Source organism: Prionailurus viverrinus, chromosome B3, assembly GCF_022837055.1.
Source record: "Prionailurus viverrinus isolate Anna chromosome B3, UM_Priviv_1.0, whole genome shotgun sequence".
NCBI lineage: Eukaryota > Metazoa > Chordata > Mammalia > Carnivora > Felidae > Prionailurus > Prionailurus viverrinus.
This window is the reverse complement of record NC_062566.1, coordinates 28,212,046-28,235,819: the sequence shown is the minus strand read 5'-3', so window position 1 is coordinate 28,235,819 and position 23,774 is coordinate 28,212,046. Positions and strand designations below refer to the sequence as shown.

General features: G+C 37.2%; 1 protein-coding gene across 6 annotated transcripts in view; it reads left to right on the top strand.

The window, feature by feature from the left end:
- The window catches only part of NEO1 (neogenin 1), a 241,941-nt gene that overhangs the window by 93,084 nt on the left and 125,083 nt on the right, over positions 1 to 23,774 (top strand). For all 6 annotated transcript variants that reach the window (XM_047863477.1, XM_047863474.1, XM_047863473.1 and 3 more), the window contains one exon: positions 6,362 to 6,498. In XM_047863477.1, coding sequence (XP_047719433.1) covers positions 6,362 to 6,498 — 137 coding nt within the window. The remainder of the gene's footprint in view (positions 1 to 6,361; positions 6,499 to 23,774) is intronic.

Here is a 23,774-nt window from a genome sequence, read left to right as displayed (position 1 = left end):
TACATTCTAGTTAGTTAACATACAGTGCAATATTGGTTTCAGGAGTAGAATGCAGTGATTCATCACTTACATACAACACCCAGTGCTCATCATAACAAGTACCCTTCTTATTACCCATCACCCATCTAACCCACCCCCACCCATCTTCCTCGGTTTGTTCTCTATCTTTGAGTCTCTTCTAGTTTGTTTATCTTTCTCTCCACCTAAGTGTTCATTGATGAATGAATGGATAAAGAAGGTGTGTGTGTGTGTGTGTGTGTGTGTGTGTGTGTATGTATATATACACACATTGTGTATAGATATAGATATATATACACACACATTGTATATATACATTGTATATATACAATGTGTGTGTATATATAGATATAGATAGATACACACACATTGTATATATACAATGTATATATATATTATACAATGTGTGTGTATATATATATAGATATAGATAGATACACACACATTGTATATATACAATGTATATATATATATTATACAATGTGTGTGTATCTATATCTATAGCTATATATATATACACAGTGGAATATTATTTAGTCATAGAATGAAATCTTGCATTTGCAATGACATGGATGGAGCTAGAGAGTATGATGCTAAGGGAAATAAGTCAGAGAAAGATAAATACTGAATGATCTCATGTAATTTAAGAAACAAAACAAATGAGCAAAGGTAAAAAAAGAAAAAGGACCAAGAAACACAGTCTTAACTATAGAGACCAAGATGATGGTTACCACATGGGAAGTGGGGGTGGAGGGGGGAATGGGTGAAATAAGTGATGGGGATTAAAGAGCACCATTATCATGATGGGGAAAAAAAGAATCTAGGTTAGAAAACAGAGATTAGGCACCGGGAAACTAGAGTGGGTAAAAAGACCCAAGCAGCAGAGGGAAACGCCAAGCTAGGGGAAGCCAGGTATGTTTTGAGAAGGGCAATCTAAAGTCATTGAAGAAAAGAGATAACCTGTACTGCTCTTAATTTCTCTCCTTCAAGACTCCCCTAATGCCAAGGCTCATTGAAGAAGAATTAAGACAGCTTTAGTCCTTGAGAACAAGGAGGAGAAATGGAGAACATTCCTGGCCACTGGGAACAAACTGGATGGCCATCCTTCAGAAATGGAGGAAAATTGCCCAAGATGATCTGGGCTCTTTGTAATGAACAAATGCACAGAGATAAGTTTATACAAAGGAGTTTGAATTTTTGGAAGTCTTGTTTATGTAGCGATTCTAAGCATATAAGTGTATATCTTCCCATTGAAAAATATTTTTGTAGAAAAAAATCAATTGTATTTCTGTACACTAGCAATGACTATGTGAACACTGAAGTTACAGATATAATAGCATTTACAGTCACTCACAAAAAAATTGAAATATTTAGGTATGAATCTAACAAAACTTGTTAGATTTGTATACGAAAAACTGTGAAATGCTAATGAAAGATACTGAAGATCTAAATAAATAGACCTATGGTGTCTTGGGATTGGAAGAGTCAGTATTAAAGATGTCAGTTCTTTTCAAGTTGACTCACAGGTTAACTCAATTCCTGTCAAAATCCCAGCAAGATCTTTTGTAAATGCAGACAAGATTATTTTAAAATTTATATGGAAAAGCAGAGGAACTGGAATAAGTAACAGGTTTTTTGTTTGTTTTTTAAGTGAGAAGAATCAGTCTACCTGATTTCAGGACTTACAATACAACTACAGTGATCAAGGCTGTATGGTGTTGTGGGGAGATAGTCACGCGTATCATTGGGACAGAATAGAGAATCCAGATGTAGACCCAAACAAAAATGGCGAACTAATTTTTGACAAAGATGTAAAAGCAGATCAGTGGAAGAAAGATAGCCTTTTCAACAATTGCTGCTGGAGCAGTTGGTCACCCATCCATAGACAAAAAAATTGAACCTCAACCCGTGTCTCACACCTCATACATAAAATTAACTCATGGACCCAAATGTGAGATGCAAAATGAAAGTTGAGAAAAGAAATACAGGAGAAAACCAGGATCTGGGGCTAGGCAAAAAGTTACTAGATTTAACACCCAGTATGCTTTTTTGAAAATTGGATTTCATCAAAATTAAAAACTTTTGCTGTGCGAAATACCCTGTGAAGAGGATGAAAATATAAGCTACAGAGTGGAAGAAAATATTTGCAAATCACATCTTCAACAAAGGACTAGTATCTAAAATGTATAAAGGTCTTTCAAACTTAACGGTACCAAAGCATTTTATCCCAATAGAAATAGACAAAACATGAATAAATGTTTCACTAGAGAATATATGCAGATGGCATATAAGCCAAGAGAAGTTGTTTAACATCATTAGCCATTAGGGAAGTGCAAATTAAAATCACAGTAAGATATTGCTGTGTATCTATCAGAATAGCTAAACTTTTTAAAAAGTGACAGCATCAGATGCTGTCAAGGATGTGGAAAACGGGATCACTGACAGTGCTGGTAGGAATGGAAAATGGTAGGAACTCTGAAAAACTGGCAGTTTCTTTAAAAGCCTAACTTGCAAGTGTAGTGTGACCTAACATTTACACTCTTGGGCATTTATCACATAGAAGTGAACTTAATGTTCACACAAAAGCCTGTATAAGTGTACTTAGAGCAGCTTTATTCATAATAGCCTCAAACTAGAAACAACCCAGATGTCCTTGATTGAGTGAACAGTTAAAACAAACGGTGGTATATCCATACTGGGGAATTATTGCTGAGCAATAAAAGGAACGAACCACTGATACGTGCAACAACTTGGATGAATCTCTGGGGAATTATGCTGAGTGAGAAAAGCCAATCCCCAAAGGTTATATACTGTATGATACTGTTTATATTGCATTCTTCTTGAAATGACAAAATTACTGAAAGGGAGAACAGATCAGTCGTTGCCAGGGGGTAATGAAGAGATGGGAATAGGAGGGAAGAGAGTGTGGCTGTAAATGGCTATAGAAGTGTCAGTATCCCAGTTGTGGTGGTGTATTCTACAACGTTAGCCCTGGGAGAAACTGGGTGAAGGGTACACGGGATCTTTGATCTCTCTTATTATTTCTTAGAACTGCAGTTACCTCATAGTAAAAAGTTGAATGAAAAAAGCTGGAAGAGAATAAATTTTGTGCCAGAAAGCATATAAGACTTAGCTTTCACCTACCTTTCCTTTTTTTGCTGTTTTAAAGGAAGAGACATCTAAGAAGTCTTTTTGTGCTCTGCATCTTACTACCTTCCATTTTTCTCCAGCACTTTCATGAATCCTCTTTTCAAAATTTTCCCTGTCCACTGACTCCTTCTCTTTTGCCTGTAAAAAGGCTTAGCTCTCTCTCACTGAAATAACAACACACACACACACACACACACACACACACACACACACACACACAAAACAAATTAAACAAGCAAATTTCCTTTTGCTTTCTCCTTCTCACACACTCTACCCTAACCTTAAGAATCTTCATTGACATTTGTCTCTTCCTCAGCTTCTGTCTCTAATTCTCTCTCTCTCCCTCTCTGTGCACCTTCCCTACTCACTTGTTCTCTCTCTCTCAAAGATCTGTTGCGGTACCTCCTAACTATCTCTGAAAGCCATCCGTGTTGCTGCCACCTTATTCTAAGCTACTGTCAACTGTCACCTCAGTTACTCCAGTGGTCTCCTGTTCTTCCCATACTTACTCTGGCCTCATTCCAGATACATCTTCACACTCTGGCCAGAGTGATCTTTTCAAAGCTCAGATCTCATAACATCATTGTCAACCCCCTACCCATTTATTCATGTATGTATGTATGTATGTATGTATGTATGTATTTTTTTATTCATTGTTTTTAGACTAAGGACTCAAATTATTAAAATGGCTTTCAAAACCTTGTGTGGTCTGGCTCCATTCTCCTCTTTCTTTTTTTTTTCCTCTCTTAAAGCAGGCCACACTAGTTATTTTTAGATCCCCAAATACAGCGTAGTCCTTTCCGCCACTGTTCCTTTGCATATGCTAGTCCTTCCTTCTGAAATCTTTTTCTCCTTTTCATTATTGATTAGCTCCTCCTCATTTTTCCGATCTCAGTCCAAAGGTTACTTTGGTCAGAATATTTCTTTATTTCTAATTTCCTGGTAGGTTCTTTTGGTATGCCATTTTGTGGAATTCTCATCATAAAAGTGTGTCTTTCCCACTGAGTTGCATGGGTGCACTGTTGTGTTTTTGCTCACTGCTACATCCCCAGCTACTACCTGACACATAGAGGCACGCCAACAAGTATTTGCCAAATGAGCAGATATATCCCTCTCCTTACCTTCTCTTGCATCGTTTCTAAGAGTGGTCAATACTTTTTGTTTTCTCTTTACCTCTGTTATTATTGCCCATATTTTATCTTCTTTCTTTTTAATTCTGGACCATTACAGTGATTTTACAATCAAACTTTCTTCTTCTGGTTTTTTCCCCTTCCTCTTCTTCACTAAATTATGTGATTTATCTGCTTAAAAGCCTTTTCCTTGGCCAAAAAAAATATATATATATATTCTTAGCACACTAAGCTCTCTTAGATTGACCCCGACTACCCAGGGATACACACACATACTCCCTTTGTCCAGCAACACTCAGTCTAACTTGGGTTCAGTGACCAGGCATAAACTTTTCACATATTGTTCCTTTTGCTCGTATCTTTGAATTTTGGAGTTCTAAAGACTTGATTGCCATCTTACTGTAAGCCAGTATTATCATCGTGTGAACAAGTTAAGTGAATTCTACCAGGCTAATGGACATTCTTCCTCCCAGGCTTCTTTTAAGGGAGTAAAATCAATTCCATTAAGAAAGATTACAATCTGTAGTGATACTCAGTTATGGCAAATATGAGGCAAAACAAGTATCAGGAGTATTTTTTAGCATAACTGTTAGATATAAATTACTATCTGTCAGTTCAAAAGTCCCACACCAACTAGTATTTCAAGTTATGTTCAACTGGGTATCACATGTATATATTGCTGAATTTCCACTTGTGAATGTTGTTTTCCATTTCTTAAGATTAATAGCGATTTTATCTAAGGGTGAAATAGAGGATTTTAATTTTTGTGAATTTTTTCCTATTTTTTGAGGCATGGAATGCCTTTCTGTCTTATCCTAGTAGTCCGTGCTCTGTTTCATGATGCGTTGTATTGCTTCCCTATCTCATCACATTAAATTGGGATTTGAGGGCATAATAGAGATGTTTCACTTTGGAAGGCCGCTTGACAAAGTTTTTTGTGACCTTGCAGGGTATTTCTTAGAGAAGTCGCCAGACCTCATTCTGGTTTTCCTCTTTCTTTGTTCAGAAACTTAATCTTGTTTATCAAATTCAGGAAGACTAATTACTCAGGCTAAAAGTGTACTGACATTTAAGCCAGAATAGCACTTTACTTAGGTTGAGAATTATAATTGTAGCACAGAATAAATAGTCATTTCCTCTATTTTTTGCACAGCAGGAATTTTATATGAAAAGCCAAATTATAATCAGAACATTTTTCGTTGAACATAGATACAGATAGGAAATGTGACAGTACTAAAATTTTAGAGAAAAAAATTTGCCAATGAAAACCAGGTTAGACATAGAACCTCAAAATAAAAATAAAATCACAACTCTACAAACTCTCCAAATCAACTAAACTTGTTTACTTTGTAAAAATTTGATGAAAATATTGATTTGTGATTTCTTCCTCAATGTTATAGGATAATTTTACTTTTTCTTCAAATATTCCTTTAAAAGATTTAAATCACTCTGTAGATTTGGATTATAGTGGGCAGCATCCTCGTTGATAAATGGCATGATAGCTGATTCTCGCCCGGCAACCACACCCAGGGAGCTGTTCCCTGGCAACCGTGTTCCCTCCCTTCCCTGCCCTTTTTCCTCCCCTTCCCAGCCAAGCCACCACAGGAAACTTTCAGTAGGCACTGTGGCCCCATGACTTTATGTCTCTGATCTGACATTTTACTGTCTCCATTAGTCCTCTCAGTGTGGCGTGCTATAGTGGAGTGACTCTGAGATTGATTCCAGACTTTAAAATTACATAATTTGTAGAAAAACTGGGTAGAGTCCCTGGGCAGGGATGGACTATGAGGAGTGGAATTGGTTACAAAAGTGGTCTGCTTTTGAGAATAATTAGAAGTGTTGGAGATAATTCATTGTAACATTTTGGTTTGTATTTGTGATATTTATGCATTTAAATATGAGCAAAGCAAATTGGACTAAATTATATTCTGCTAATTTTATGTTAGTCTCAGTCCTTATGTAGCCATATGAATAACCTGTTTAAGTGTTTTCTCTGTTTTATGTGGAAAGTTTCTCAGGTATTATTTTCCTAGCTCTGAAATGTATCAATATTTTTTATACAGCTCTGAAAAATTGGCGTTGCTGGCAGGTGGTAGTCTGGAGATCAGTGATGTCACTGAGGATGATGCGGGAACTTACTTTTGTATAGCTGATAATGGGAATGAGACCGTTGAAGCTCAAGCAGAGCTTACAGTACAAGGTATGTAACCATTTCCTGTATAAATAAATTCTGTGTACTGTATGGGTTTGCTAATTATTTAACATCAAAGTGAAAGAGGCAATATAGGATAGAGTTAAAACCCTGAGCTTTAAGCCAGATTGCTTAGGATCATACTATAGGAAATTTGCTTAACTTCTCTGGCCCTCATTTACCTCATCTGTAAAATGGAGATGATAAGAGCACTCACCCCATTGAGGTTGTTTTAAGGATTAAAAGAGTTCGTGTTTGTAAACCTCCTGGCCTATGTGACTAGAATACGATAAGAGCTCAGTTACTGTTATTATCTGTAGTACTAGTAGTAGTGTGGGGAATGCTGTGTTCTGGGGCATCTGGAAGGTTCAGTTCACTCTTCTTGTCACAGAGACTTCTTGTACTTTGATCTGATCTTGTACTCTGATCTAATACTTTATCTCCTAAGTATTGGTGTTCCCTCCTTTTAGGAGAATAGATCACCCAGGACGGAATGCTCTGTGACTCTCAATGTAACACGGTCGTCTCTCCGATGATTTGATGATGTATTTCTTTCTGTTCAACTAATGTTGGTCATCACAGCATCTCCTCTTACAGGTTCTCTGATTTAGAAGTCAGAGAAAATGAACATGACATGTGCACATAATCTCTTCTTTATCCTATCTCCCTTGCCCTTCCTCCATATTGAAATGTACCCTCAGAGAAATATTTGCTCTCTCCTATGATTTATCTATACCCTCATTTATCTTGTTTTTTTCTTTTTTTTTTAAATTTATTTATTTCTGAGACAGAGACAGAGCATGAGCAGGGGAGGGACAGAGAGAGAGGGAGACACAGAATCAGAAGCAGGCTCCAGGCTCTGAGCTGTCAGCATAGAGCCTGACGCGGGGCTCGAACTCACAAACCGTGAGATCATGACCTGAGCCGAAGTCGGTCGCTCAACCGACTGAGCCACCCAGGCGCCCCTCATTTATCTTGTTTCAAATAAAAATTTTTAAGGACTTTTCTAGTACTTTCAGGAAAATTTACCATTGTTTGGATATGTAGAGGTATGTATTGGTTCATGATATTCATTATTACCTTATCTCAAATTGTATCATATTTGATAAAATACTTCCTGATTTGTGGTTTGGGGTTGTCTCACATTTTTATTAAAGTTTCTCTTGGTACACTGGTGGGTTTTAGAGTAGGAATCACAATAGTCACATTTATACTCCCAGCAGTCATGGAGGACTCAAATTTGTTTTGTTCTCATCCAACATGGGGCTCAAACTCATGACCCCAAAATCAAGAGCCACATGCTCTTCTGACTGAGCCAGTCACGCACCCCTCAAGTTTGTTTTTGATAGGAATTGGAGAATAGATTGCTTGGGATCTTATGCTGACAGAGGCACAGAATGTTTATGTTCTCTGTTGCTATTTGTGGGTGGATTCGTAATCTCTGAAAATCAAAAGAGCAATCCTTAGACTATAACTATTACAGTTATTTACATAACTTTTGCCTCAGTTGAGCTCAGCCATTGTTCTTGGCTAGGTGGAAGGTTGGCTATGACCAGTTGTAGAATGACCAATTTATTTCTTTACCTCTATGTGGGTGGGATCATGCAAGTAGAATATTAGTGAACTCCATCTTATTTGGCCCCTGTGCCTCCCTTAGTAGATGTTTTCTCTTTTTGTTTTTACCATTAATCAGATTCTTGGCCTAACACTCTTCCATTTCCTACCTGTGCCTCAGTTTCCTCTACTGTGAAGTACCTTGTCGTTAACCTCACATTGTGAGGCATGGTGTTCACCATACATGTCAGTTCCATTTGTCCATGTGGTTATTTTCTCCTTTTTAACTTTTATTCATTGTATGGAATCAAGTTAGGACTCTTCCTGTTAACTTAATTAACTATATTTTTTAGTTATAATACATACATCTTACAGTTTGTACCAAGTTCCATCTTATTATCTGTGCCTATAGAAAGTACCTTTTAAATGAGTACATTCTAGAAAACTGAGAAAAGAATAAGAGTGAGGAAACCTAGGTGTTAAAAATTGTCACAGACCTTCTCTAATCAAAACAGCATGGTATTGGCCCAAGAGAAGTCAACCAAAAGGAATAAAATCTAGCTGTTACAAGTGAATACAGAACTTAAAAATATTATCAAAGTGGGAATTCAGTTCAGAGGGAAAATCTTTTATTTACTGAAGGGTATTGGTATAATAGATTTTCAAGTAGGAGACTATAAAATCAGATCTGTACTTCAGACCAAAGGTCAGAATGTGAAAAAGTGAAGATTATATGGGTTAGTGTTTACATTATCTCTGCTGGAAAAGACCATCTCAGGAAAAACAGAAAATAGGATGTCAAGCAAAAACTGACACATTTTGACAGTGTACACATTTTTAAAGAAGTTATGTAGAAGAGCCGCTGTAAATAAAGGCTAAATGCAAATGGTAAACTAGGAGAAAATAGTGTAACACATAACTGAGAAAGGGTCAGAATTCTGAAAATGCAGTTTTCAGAAAATGATTTTATTTTTAATTTTTTTAATGTTTAAATGTTTATTTATTTTTGAGAGAGTGTGCGAGCAAGAGCAAGGGAGGGGCAGAGAGAGAGGAGACAGAATTCCAAGCAGACTCCACACTGTCAGCACAGAGCTCAGTGTGGGGCTTGAACCCACGAACCATGAGATCATGACTTGAGCTGAAATCAAGAGTTGGTCGCTTAACCGACTGAGTCACCCAGGTGCCCCTGGAAAATGATTTAAAAAAAGAAAGAAAGAAAGAACCTAAGGAAAATTGGTAAAGAATATGAACAGGCAGTTCACAAAGAGGAGTTTATCAGCCTATTGCATTTCTTCATCAGCAGATAGGAAAAATTAAAAGATACCATTTTCCCCAATGATTATATTGGCAGAAATTGAAAAGATTTTGACCTCCACAGCATGTGGTGTGGTGTTCAGAGTTAAAAATTATTAGTGAAAGCGTCTCAACAGTACAGAATACTGTTGTACAGTAATACGAGCATTACCTCCTTGGTACTAGATAATTGTATTCCTTAATGAGATTTAAGATTGAATTAGCTTTTTGATACCCTTACTATAGGGAACAACCAAATTCATTTATTAACCACGCCTTATCAATTGTCCACCAGCTCTTTCTCTTCCTCCCCAGCCTCACTTGGAGAGGATGTATAAGGTTCTATGTCAGGTCACTTCACTTCTTGCCTACTATTGATAAAACATCCTGTATGCTAGCTTCTCTTTTTCTACCATAGTTTCAGATCGGCTTGAGGCTAATAGTTGTCCTAATTCCTGACTCACAGAATCTTTGAGCATAAGAAAATGGTGGTGGTTTTATGCCACTACGTTTTGGGCTATGCAGCATTAGTAACTTGGGAAAGTTCATTATTCTTTTTTAAAAGGCTAGAATCAAAGGAAAAGTATATCAGAGATAACCCAGAACTAAAAATTTTGACCAAACCAAGTGTGGTGGTAGAATAACATATACCATTTGATGGAGAATTATTGGAAAAGATTAACCAAGAATTGAAAATAAGCATGATAAATATATTTCAGAAGATTAGAAAGATATTAGCAATATATTTGACATTGATAGGATACTGCAACAAACAAATGAGTAATTTTTTTTGGGTTTTTTTTGTGTGTGTGTTTTGTTTTTGTTTTTTAAAGATTTTGTTTTTAAGCAATCTCTGCACCCATCGTGGGGCTCGAACTCACAACCCTGAAGTCAAGAGTCATATACTCTACTGACTGAGCCAGCCAGATGCCCCTAAACTGTTTTTTTTTAATAAGTGCTTGTGAAACAGTTACTAAAATGCGCCACATATTGAGCATAGAATAAATCTTAACAAATTTTAGAGAATTGAAAGTCTATAGATTTGACTATGGTAGAATTAAGTTTGGAACTAATTACAAACAAAGTAACTTTAAAAAATGGTAACTTGAAGATCTGCTAGTGTTTGGGCCTTAAGTGAATCACTTTGAAATAATCCATGAGTCAGGAAAGAAATGATGAAAATAGAAAACAGTTTGATGAAACAGTGGAGGTGTGACCTATCAAAACTTATGGGATACTTACAAGACATTTATAACCTAAGTACAGGTACTAGAAGAGAAGAAAGACTGAAAAATCAGTGACTTAAATATCCACCTCAAAAAGCTAAAAAAAAAAAAAAAATAGCAAACTTAACCCAAAGGAAATAGAAGAAGGGAAGTAATGGCAAGAGCAAAATTAATAATATAGGAAAAACCATTCAAAATGGAGAGTTTCAACAAAGTCAAAAGTTGGTTCCTTGTAAAGCATAAAAACACTGATAGACACCTGACAGGACTTAAATACAAGTCTTGACAAAGGTCTTTATTTAGACCAAGAGTGTGCAAAACTACAGCTTACAAACCAGATCTGCCCAACTGCTTGTTTTTGTATAATAATAGCTAAAAATAGTTTATACAGTTTTAAATGGTTGAAACAGGATATTTAGTGATATATGAAAATTTTATGAAATATGATTTTATTGTCCATAAATAAAGTTTTGTTTGGTATACAGTCACATTCATTTGCATACTGACTATGGCTGTTTTTAATGGATTTGAGTAGTTGTGACACAGACCACATCACCCACAGATTCTAAAATACTATCTGGTCCTTTTCAGAAAAAGTTTAAACTCTCGATGTATACTCTGTAAACTCTCACAGATCAACAAGGTAAACAGGTAAACAAAGACAGATAAACCAGTAAAAAATCAGCAAAAGACTTGAATGGCTACCTCACAGATCTTCAGGTGGTTATTAAACATTTGCAAAAGTGGTTTATTATCATTAGTTTTCTGATATGCAAATAAAAGCTACAGTGAGATACTATTGTACTCCAGAGTGGTTAAAATTAAAGAGATTAACAACAGGAGGTGTTGGTAAGGATGAAGAACACACTGATGTAGTGTTATTAGGACTATGCATTGATGTAATCATTTTAGAATACTGTTTGGCGGAATCTACTGAAATTGCACACAAACATATTTTATGATACGATGGTGGTATTCCTAGGAGTATACTTAACAGAAATGTGTAAATATATGCATCAAAAAAACACATGATAATGTTCTCATCAGCTTTATTCACAGTAAATAAAAACTGGGAATAATTACAACATCCGTCAACAGTAGAAAAGATAAGTAGTATTTTTAATCCTACAGTGGCATATTATCATTGACAGACCACTGCTACATTCAGCAACATGGATAAATCTCACAAATACCATTGAAAGAAGGAAACAAGGCACAAAAGAACACATACTGTATGATTCCATTTATTTTTTATTTATTTATTTTTTTACATTTATTCAGTTTTGAGAGACAGAGACAGAGCACAAGCGGGGGAGGGGCAGAGAGAGAGGGAGACACAGAATCCGAAGCAGGCGCCAGGCTCCGAGCTGTCAGCACAGAGCCCGATGCAGGGCTCAAACTCACAAATTGTGAGATCATGACCTGAGCCAAAGTTGGATGCTGAGCCACCCAGGCGCCCCATTTTTACAAAGTTCAAAAATAGGCAAAACTAATCAGAAATTAGGGTAATGATTACTTTTGGACAAGGTAGTGACTGAATATGGGACAACAGGACCTCTGGTGTGTTCTGTTTCTTAATCTGGATGGTAATTAAAATAATTGAACATGTACTGTTAATGTGTGTCACATGAGGTTTTCTCTTTTTTATTGTTTACAGATAAGAAGTCATTATGTACAGAAAAAGTTTGGAAAATTTTATTTTGAACTTTGTCCCATAACTGAAAGTATTTTCTTTTTCAAATGGGGTAACCAGTTTATGAGAAAGAGTTGGAGATTATATACATAAATATTTATATAGTTGTTTCTATATATGGTCATACCTATCTGACTTCTGTTATTTTTTAAGAAGTTATAGCCGCAGGAAATGCCATAGTGAGTGTTAATGCAGAAAAAGGTTATAAGTTCATTATTCATCTGTTAAAAATTTCAAGTGTATTTTTTTTATCATTAACTCTTGGGATTTCTACACATGCTGTGACGTGAATTAGCCCATCGTGTATTTCCTGTCATCTCAGATTGCGGATAACACCCATTGGTCATGAGTTGTTTTTTATTTTTTAAGAGGAATTTTTCCTTTTCTCTTACAACATTCATAACAGTCTGTGATACGCATCTCCACTCTCTCCCCCATGCACAAAAGAAGAAAATTTTCCATTTGTATCCTTGTGAGATAAATTGATAAATTCTAAATTGGCCACCTCCTTGACTTTGTCAATACTCATAATAAATGTGTCACTGAAGTTTAAATTCTACCATCTTTCTCTGAAGTCAGAGTCTAATGTCATTCTACATTTACCCTTCTACTCTGCCTGCTCGCTATCCACATCAAGACATTGATCTCTCCTTTTCTGCCAGTCTGCTGCTTGATTTCATTTCCCTTTAGTTCATAATGAGTTACAATATTCTGCTCTCATTTATTAGAACTCTCAGTTCTCTTGGCTTAGGATAAAATAAACTCCTTGTGGCATATTTATAAAACATTACCAGACCTGGGGCACCTGAGTGACTCATTCAGTTGAGCGTGCGACTCTTGATTTCAGCTCAGGTCATGATCCCAGGGTCACGGGATCGAGCCTGCATCAGGCTCTGCATTGGGTGTGGAGCCTGCTTGGGATTCTCTCTCTCCCTCTCCCCAAGTCTTTCTGTCTGTCCCTCTCTCTAAAAAAGAAGGAAAAAAACAACCAGACCCTTCATATAAAGTCAATTTTTTCTTTTTTTTTTTTAATGTGTATTTATATTAGAGAGCATGTGCATGCATGCACAGGTGAGGGAGGGGCAGAGAGAGATGGAGATAGAATCTGAAGAGGCTCTAGGCTCTGAGCTGCCATCGCAGTGTTCAGCTTGGGGCTTGAACTCACGAGCCATGAGATCATGACTTGAGCCAAAGTCTGATGCTTAACAGACTGAGCCCCCCAGGCGCCCCTAAAGTCAACTTTTTCATTGTTAACTGAGAGACACCGGAGAGTAGTTAAGAGCAGTCTTTGGACCCAGCATGCTTGGATTCCAGTCTTATTTCTTTTGCTTACAGAAATGAGAACATGGGCAAGTTATGTAACTTACCTTTGTCTTAGTTTCTTTTATCAGTTCAGTAAGTGGTTGTAAGGAATTGATTAAATAAACTTCTGGCATTCTTCCACCTGAACCTGGGATGGAAATAGGGGTCATCTTTACCAAACTGCATATTGTTTCCTGAACATACTATATTTGCTAGCTGTATTCCCCTGTAGCCTCACACCCTCAGCTAAAATTTTCTGACAGTCCTTCAAGATTAGTTCTAATCTTAACCTTGCTGTCTTTTCGCAAGCATTCTCTTACCCTCAGGTAATTATTATGTCTCTCTCAGTAGTTCTCTTTTTACCAGTGTTTCTTGTTGTTTTGTTTGTATGCCTTTTCCCACTACTGTTAGACTGGGGTCCTTATCAAACAGGGACTGGTCTTAATAATGATTTATCATAATGGATTATCAGTAAATAATTGTATGAATGAATGAAACTTTGCATTGAAATTCTGAAATGTGAAAACTAGGATGAGTTCATGTTTGTGGTTACTTTATTACCCATGTTTTCCTTTGCACCTTGTTTTTTATAGACTTGTAGTGTAAAAAAATTAGGATTAAAAAAAGTCTTCTAAGGACACCCAGGTGGCCTAGTCAGTTGAGCATCTCACTCTTGATCTCTGCTCAGGTTGTAATCTCACAGTCATGAGATTGAGCCCCACCTCCAGCTCAGCACTGACAGCATGGAGCCTGCTTGGGAATCTTTCTCTCACTCTCCCTCTGCCCGCTCCCCTGCTCACATGCTTTCACGCTTGCTCTCTCTCTCTCTTTCTCAAAATAAAGAAATAAACCCAAAAAATCTTATAAAAGCTTATCCTGGAGAAAGATGAATCATTACCCTAATTTATATAATTGAGGCCATAATTGCCACGTTCATATATATATAATGTTTATAAACAGTGCTTTATTGTCTTTATTGCCATTCTTGACTTTTTGATGCCTTCCATAAGCCAACATAAAACTTGAAAGGACCAAAGCCAATAAAGATGAGCTTTCTTCCAAATGGCTGCTTAAAAACACTTATATTCCTGGGTGGCTCAGTTGGTTAAGTGTCTGACTCTTGATTTTGGCTCAGGTCATGATCTTGCAGTCTGTGGGTTTGAGCCCACAGTGCTGACAGTGCGGAGCCTGCTTGGGATTCTTTCTCTCTCTGCCCCTCCTCTGCATGCATGCATGGTCTCTCACTCTATCAAAATAAATAAACTTTAAGGGAAAAAAAATCCTTCATATTCCTTATTTGCTGTTGTAGTTCAAGACTGTGTGCATTGAATCCTTTCATCTTTACTTCCAACCCCATGAGATGCTCCAGTACTTTGTCTTGATAACACTGTATTATCCTGCTTCTCCTTTTATTTGTCCATTCCTCTGCTTTTCTTTTATGGACATCTTTTCTTCACTTCAGTGTACTCATTAAAATATTAGTGTTCTGCAAAGTTCTGTCTTTAACCTACGCCTCTTTGTACTCCTGGCTTCTGGTATAATTGACATCGCAATAACTCCCAAATTCCTATAGCAGACCCCGTGCTGATCTTCAGACAATTCCAGTTGATGTCCTTCAACCTTCACATGTCCAAAACTGAACTGAATTTTCTTCCTTCAAAATCTTCCTCTGATTTTCTATGTATTAGTGGTGTCACTGCCCACCTCTTCACTTGTGCTCGAAACATGGGAATCATTTTTGATCATTTCAATCTTTTTTATTTCTTCTCACTTCTAATTCATTAGGTTCTCGTTGTCCTTGTCTTTACTCACCTAGTTCAAGTTCTGTTAATCTCTTTCGTAGGCTGTCTTAGTATCCTAACCGGTGTTTCTTGTTCTAACCTGGTTTTCCATCAAATCAGTTTTATCAGAATGGCAGAAATGACCAAAATCCTTCCATTAAAATCTTGGAAAAATAACTGCCACAGATAAAAGTGGAACGTATAGATGAACAAGAATGAAAAGAATGCTTCTGTTGAAAAAAAGGGAAAGAGAAAATAGTCTGTTTAAAAAAACGAGATGAAAATGGAAAATTGACCTGAAAAAGTTCAACTTCACAAATAGTAGAGAATGCAGATTAAAGTATGGGCCTTTCTTGGCCCATAGTGCCATATATGTGCTGCTGAAGCAAGCACTTTTTTTTTTTTTTAAGAGAGAGAGAGAACACAAGTCAGGGAGAGGGGCAGAGGGGGGTGAGAGAGAGAGAGAGAAAGATATCGAGAGAGAAAGAATCTTAAGCAGGCTTCATGTTCAGTGTGGAGCTCAACATGGGGCTCGATCATGACTTGAGCCTGAAGTCAAGAGTCGGATGCTCAACTGACTGAGCCACTCAGGCACCCCTGTAGAGTTTTAAAATAATAATCTACTCTTGGCAAAATTGTAGTTAAGTGAGGATTCTCATACATTGCTGGTAGTAGTACAAATTGGTGTAATCTTTTTGTTAAGGCAGTTTGTTAATCAAAAGTCTTAAAATTTGCACATCCTTTGGCCCACAGTTCTACTTCTAGTAATTTCTTTTAATGAAGTAACCTAGGATGTGTGCAAAGATTTATGCATAGAAATTGCAATGATACATATTTTTTGGAGTGATACATATTTAATGGAGAATTATAAACCACCTAAATGGCCAACAATAGGTGATTGATAAAATAAGTTTTGTCCTATCCATATATCAGAACACTGTGCATCTAACAAAAATCATATTTTGTAAGACTATTAAGTGGCAAGATCATATGGTTTGAATATATTAAATAATATTTGTGTCATAGTTACGGTATAAATTGGGTCATACCTTTGACTTTCATTTACAAATTACCACAATTAGCAAGAAGCCTTAAATGTCTTCCTTTTGAGGTCTCATATGTAATTTTCAGAATATTGGATGTTTACTTATCTTGATGTGGTCATTTTTCTTCTAAATGCCAAGCAGAGAGACAACTAGAGTCTGAGTCTGATCAGTTCCAGTATTGCCATTATGGCTTCTTTTTTTTTTTTTTTTAATTTTTTAACGTTTATTTATTTTTTGAAAGCAGACACAGAGCACAAGCAGGGGAGGGGCAGAGAGACAGACACAGAATCCAAAGCAGGCTCCAGGCTCTGAACTGACAGCACAGAGCCCGACATGGGGCTCGAACCCACGAACTGTGAGGTCATGACCTGAGCCGAAATCGGCTGCTTAACCCACTTAGCCACCCAGGTGCCCTGTTTCTTCTTCTTCTTTTTTTTTTTAACGTTTATTTATTTTTGAGAGAGAGAGAGAGAGAGAAAATGAACGAACAGGGGAGGGGCAGAGAGGGAGAGGTCAGCTGAGCTGTCAGCACAGAGCCTGATGCGGGGCTGGAAGATCATGCATGCAAGATCATGACCTGAGCATAGTGTCTGATGCTTAACCAACTTAGCCACCCAGGCGCCCCTAATATTGCCATTGCTTCTTAAGGTATTATAGCTAGCTAGCTTCTTAGAAACCCCATGTGTTTCTTTTCTTTGTGCTGTTCCTTCTGTGTAGTTTTCCTCTTTTTACCCTCTTGCCTGGCTTTTCTCAGAAATCTCTGAAACTCTTGCTCCCATTTACTCCCTTTGTTTGCGTGGACCCATTTTCTCTTACTTCTTCCATTATATATTCTGATTTTGCATATATACCTTGCATATATCTTCCTCACTTGTTACATTTAAGTTTCTTTTTTTTCAGTTTGTGTATGTTTCTTTCTTGCCAGTTCCTTGAAGACAGGTCTGCATCAGTTTCAATTTTTTGATCCATAACACCTAAATATAGTGTCTGACACTACATTTTAAAAAAATGTTTATTTATTTATTTTGAGAGAGAGCGAGCGAGTGTGTGAGCCAGGGAGAGGGGCAGCGGAGATAGAATCCCAAGCAGGCTCCACACAGCCAGCATGGAGCCTAATGTGGGGTTCAATCTCATGACTTGAGGTGAAATCGAGTCAGCCTCCCAACCAGCTGAGCCACCCAGGTGCCCCCAACACATTTTTTTTAACAACAAATGGGTAAGATACTTGGACATTTTTATAATATGCAATCTATATCCAGAATTTTTTTATAATTTCACTTTATAGATGTTCCATTTTTGAAGCCATTGCTGTAAGTCAGAAATTATTTTATAATCTTTATTGGGACCTGAATCTCTTTGAATTGGTTTGCAGTTCTTACATTTTTATCGTACCAGTGGTCATGTTAGCTTTCAGGTAAATCCTGTATTTTACAAGCTTGAAATAATTTTCTAATAGTTATGTAAATTTATTCTGAAGTACAACAGCCTCATTTCCATGGTAACTAACCACCTTCAGGAGATAACCTGCAAGTATAATAGAAGAGATGAGGAATATCCACATGAAATAAAATGAAATATGATGTAAAGTTAGAAGCTAGATTTATGTGGAATACAGATGTATGTTTCAGACCACGAAAATACTACAAAATAGAGGAGCCATTCATATGTCAAAAGATCCTGCCTGTTTTGCTGTTTGTGCATTAGTCAAAGTGCAACATGACAAGAAGAATTCAACTCTGTTGTGCTTTTATGTTACCAAATGACCCTAATTAGGAGGAAGCTTTGTGGGACAAATAAGCAGGAATCGTGGTATACAAATAGATCCCTGGTTTCTATAAGATCACTACTAGATCAGGGACACCTGGGTGGCTCAGTTGGTTAAGCGTCTGACTTTGGCTCAGGTCATGATCTCACAGTTTGTGAGTTTGAGCCCGCATTGGGCTCCGCGCTGGTGGCGTGGAGCCTGCTTGGGATACTCTTTCTCCCTCTCTCTCTGCCCCTTCCCCACTTGCACTCTCTCTTTATCTCAAAACAAGTAAGTAAACTTAAAAAATAAATAAATAAATAAATAAATACCACTTAAGAGACCAGCATTACCTCATGGAAGGAATATAATATGATGAAAAGAGCTTTGTTTTTGGAGGCATGTCCCTGTTTCCCAGTCTCTGGCCATGTCACCTTGGCAAATTAGTCAGTTACTTGAGCCCCATTTTTCTTACTTGTAAAATGGAGATGAGAATGCCTTCTTTTTGGTGATGAAGTAAAGAAGATGCAAATACAGTGCCTGGTGCTTTGTGGGCATTTAGTGAGTTGCCTCTGCTAATGTCCCTGGGGTTTAAAGACTCTTTCCTTTCTATCTAAATTGTCTTTACTTGATTCTTTCTTTGATTTCTTTTTTGTCTATTTACCTAGATTCTACTTCCTCCATAGATTATTCAAATGGACATCTCAGATGACTTTCTGTTTTGGTTTTGTCCCATTCCACAACCATCAGATACCATTGGCTCCACATTTTGTTATCTGTGAGCCAGGCCGGTGGCACTCCACTCTTAAGCCCAATTTAGCTTCTTAGGCTCTCCTGCTTATCTACCCTGGCAGATTGGACAAAATATTAGTATACGCTTTTTAGTGTTTGTTTAAAGAACATAAGAATTGCAGTATTTGGGCAAAGTCATTTAGCTTACTCTGGGTCTCTTATTCATTAGTTTTAGCTATCTTTTCTTGAATCTGTTATACATTCAGTCTTTTTGAGTGAATGTATTCCATATAGCATTTACTGTCTTACTAGCTATATTTCTTTTACTTCGAAGGGTGCTATTGAATTTACCAGATTTGGTAAAGAGATCCATGCCAAGAAGAATTTTAGTAATTTCAGTTGTATTGGCAATAAGCCTCTCATTAAATATATTGAATCTCCTAAACTTCCCATTCTCTTAATTTTAGGTGTTTTTCTCTTTCTTCATTAAAGACGTAATAGCTGGAATTAGGAACGACAGGAAAAGTGGAACAACTTGATGAATTAAAAAATGCCACCTTCTACTAAAAATTGAACTCTCAGAAGCTCCAGAATGGTCAATAGAAAAGATACCTCCTAGTTAGAAGAATATGTAGGGCAGGTTTCTTCTTCATTGCAGATTTCTTCCGTGTTTATCCATTCCCACCCCCTATCATTAAGTGTTTATTGTTGACACTTTCAGGTGAACCCAGTTTATGCACAGGAAAGGAATCTTACCCCAACCAGAATATCTTATCAATACGGCACAGTTATCCTCAGTGTATCTGAAAGCTAACTTCCCTGCAGTGATATAAATTGTGAGAAAAACGTGACAGCTTAAATGAAATTAAATCTGTTCTGCATTTTCCCCAATCCCCATTGTAATGATAATGAGCACTTTATTGGTCTTTTTGTCCAGAGAAATTTCTGAAGGTGAGATCATGTCAGTGCTCTTCAAACTTTTTGGAGGTGGGAGGATGGAGGGAACTCAAGGAAGATTTACTTTCTAAGCAAGAAACTTAAAATAGGTAAACATGGAACTTCTCTAATGGAAGCTAAATAGGAAGGGGATAGTCTCCACCCCACATCTCCTCCATTCTTTGTGTTAGTATTTTTCTTGTCCGTGATTACAAATACAGCGTTTCAATGACTATCTTAAAAGTAATATCAAAGTGGGCGCCTGGGTGGGTCAGTCAGTTAAGCATCTGACTTCAGCTCAGGTCATGATCTTGCAGTCCATGGGTTCGAGCCCCGTGTCATGCTCTGTGCTGACAGCTCAGTCTGGAGCCTGCTTTGGATTCTGTGTCTCCACTCTCTGCCCCTCCCTCGCTTGCGCTCTGTCTCCCTCTCTCTCAAAAATAAATAAACATTTTTTTAAAAAGTATCATCAAAGATTTTTCCAGCAATATTTATTCAGTACTTCAAGTTAGGCAAAGGGCAGAATCTAGTGTTACTGGAGATAGAATGGCAAATGGGTTGCAGTCTTCATCCTCAAGGGTACAATAGGTGACACAGTGAAGTCATTAGGCATTTCTAGCCCAGGGTGATAAAAGCTGCGATATTATGTGTCAGCTTTGTCTCTGACACTCATTCTTGTCTAGTTGATTTCAGTGATTCTTGCTCAGAAAGTAGAAGAAAAAACATGACACTAGATGTTTTTAACAGATGAATCTAATTGCTTGAATTCTTTTTTTTTTTTTTTTTAATTTTTTTTTCAACGTTTATTTATTTTTGGGACAGAGAGAGACAGAGCATGAACGGGGGAGGGGCAGAGAGAGGGAGACACAGAATCGGAAACAGGCTTCAGGCTCTGAGCCATCAGCCCAGAGCCTGACACGGGGCTCGAACTCACGGACCGCGAGATCGTGACCTGGCTGAAGTCGGACGCTTAGCCGACTGCGCCACCCAGGCGCCCCCTAATTGCTTGAATTCTTGACATCACATTGTGAATCAGAAATGGACAATCAGTCCAGACTTTATTTAAGCATTGTTGTTTTTTTTTTTTGTTATTTTCAACAACATGGATGGGGCCTCAGGGTATTTTGCTAAGTGGAATAAGTCAGAGAAAGACAAATACCGTATGATCTCATTGATACATGGAATCTAAAAAAACAAGACAAAACAAAACAAACCATCAACAACAGAAAAACCTGAATTCATAGATACAGAGAATATCTAGATTGGTAGTTGTCAGAGGTGGGGTGTGTGTGTTTGTGAAATGGGTGAAGGTCATTGGTACTTGTTTATGTGAGGCTTCTTTCACCAAGCATAACATTTAAAATTCTTTCACATTGTTGCATGCAGTAGGAGTCTGTGTCTTTTTGTTGATAAGGAGTATTCCTGTTGTGGCTGATCTTTCCCCAGAGTGGTTGTACCAATTAATATTCCTGCCAACAGTGTATGTGAGTTCTCTTTGCTCCGCATCTTAGCCAGCGGTCTTTTTAATTGTAGTCATCCTGGTGGATGTGAAATGGTATCTCTCTCGCTTTAATTTGCATTTCCCTGATGATTAATGATGTTGAGTAGTTTACCATCTGCTTGTTGGTCATTTTTGTATCTTCCTTTGTGAAATTTCTAAGTTTTTTAGAGTATTGATTTTGTATGTAGGTGATGCATCTTATTTATTGGTACCTGAAAGATGTGGGAAATAGAAAAGTTAAAAATTTTTTTTTAATTTTTTCTTATTTAAAAAAAAGTTTTTAATGTTTATTTTTGAGAGAGAGAGACCGAGCAGAGCATGAGCAGGGGAGGGGCAGAGAGAGAGGGAGGCACAGGATCTGAAGCAGGCTCCAGGCTCTGAGCTGTCAGCACAGAGCCCAGTACGGGGCTCGAACCCGTGACCTGCAAGATCATGACCTGAGCTGAAGTCGGATACTTAACTGACTGAGCCACCCAGGTGCCCCCTGAAATATTTAACAATATTAATTTCAGGTCTTTGCTGTATATGTCTTTAGAAATAGTTGAATTTTAGCTATCACTACTACTTCTATTATTTTTGGATTTGGAATTTTTCTCAATATAGCTGTTTGAATTTCTCTGGAAGAAGCAAAAGAATAATGTCAAATGTGCTATGAAATATCTGTAAATTCCAATTCAATTCCAATTATGTTTGCCTCTGTAAACTGCTATTTCATAATACCTGTACCTTGAGTAAATAATTAAATTGGCCTAGTATATTAGTCTTCATCTAATTATAAGTATTTTTAAAAAACCTAATTATCAAACCTAATCCTCACATTAGCAGAGGAAAATACCATTTTCCCAAAACCCTTGAGAATTTTTTTAAACTGTATTTATTTTGAGAGAGAGAGAGAGAAGAGGAGAGAAGAGACAAGAAGAGAAGAGAGAAAGGGAGAGAGAGAGAGAGAGAGAGAGAGAGAGAGAGAGAGAGAGAAAATGAATCCCAAGCAGGCTCCTCACTGTCAGTGCGAAGTCCGACCTGGGGCTCGAACTCACGAACTGTGAGATCATGACCCAAGCCAAAATCAAGATTTAGAAGCTCAACTGACTGAGCCACCCGCGTGCCCCAGAGAATTTTTTATTTCCATACTTGTGAAGTAAATTATTTGTGAAGCATTGACCTTGAGCTCTAGATTAAATGGAGCTGTAGAACATACACTACATCACACTAGTGTGTTCAAGTGAGAAAGTAGTATTAAGCAAGTGCATTGGCCAGAGCTCTTATCGTCTGCCCTTCTCAGGGGATCATAAGGACTAATTTCCAGTGATTGTGATTTATACCTATCAATGCATTTTACATTTGAGATACCTTTCCAGTGATTTATACCTATCAATGCATTTTACATTTTGAGACTCTAAAGGGATTTAATAGATAAAGCACATGTTATCATATTTGACTCATAGCTGATGCTCCACAAAATTTAGTTTCCTTTTCACTTATAAAACCCTAGAGGGGGTATTGTTACTAATCTACTGATTGATAAAGCTTCCATAAGTCCCCAAATTACATTTTCCTCTTAAACCTTTTTCTTGGGATACTGAAAATAGTTGCTGCTGAATTTTTAAAAAAATTGTAGCAGGACAGTGGAATTATGAGACATTTTTATGTGCCAAGAAATTTTATCATATTAGAAATATCAAGCACCTTTTATTTTATTCATAAAATATAATCTATACTTTATCACATTTACATTGTATGAGTATACCTGGCAAATTCCTTAAATGCCTTTTGTATTAGCAGAGTTTTCACATGCATATGTCTTATATCCTTTGAAAGAAAAGTAATTTCCCTAAAGTCACAAAATGCACTTGAAGGCAAAGCTAGCAGTAAAAGCCTGGAACTTCTTATTCCTAGTGTGTTCTCTTCAAGCAGTGTATACCACTTCATGAGGGTCTTTATTCTCCCCCAGTGCTTTTTAAACATTTTTAACTACTACAAATAGTAATAAATACATTTTATGCCACAATTCAATATATATATTGGATCCTACACCTTTCTATTGATCTATATCTATTACGTAGACAGGTTATAGATATAGGTAAATACAGATATATCTGTCTCTGAAGCAAACATTTTACGAAACAGGACCTACGCACACTATGTAAGATGCACTGTTTTCTGGTCACCCCATCCTCTCTTCCTGTTCCGTATTTTTAAACATTGATGTCATGAAACATCAAAGGAAGGGTCAGCTAACAAAGTAGTAGTGGGCGAGTCCACTCTGATGGGAAGGAGGCTTGTATCACTGACATTGTGGAGAATTGCTGGCACATGGTGATAATAAAAAGCAGACCAACTTTAACTTTACATTGGTTTGATTATTGTTTTTAACCTCTACAGACTGTCCTTTCTCAAGTTTCTGCACCAGAGTTGACTATGCCCACTGGACTGCCCTAGGTACACCAGTGGGTCAACGGTTTGAAAAAGAGATATTC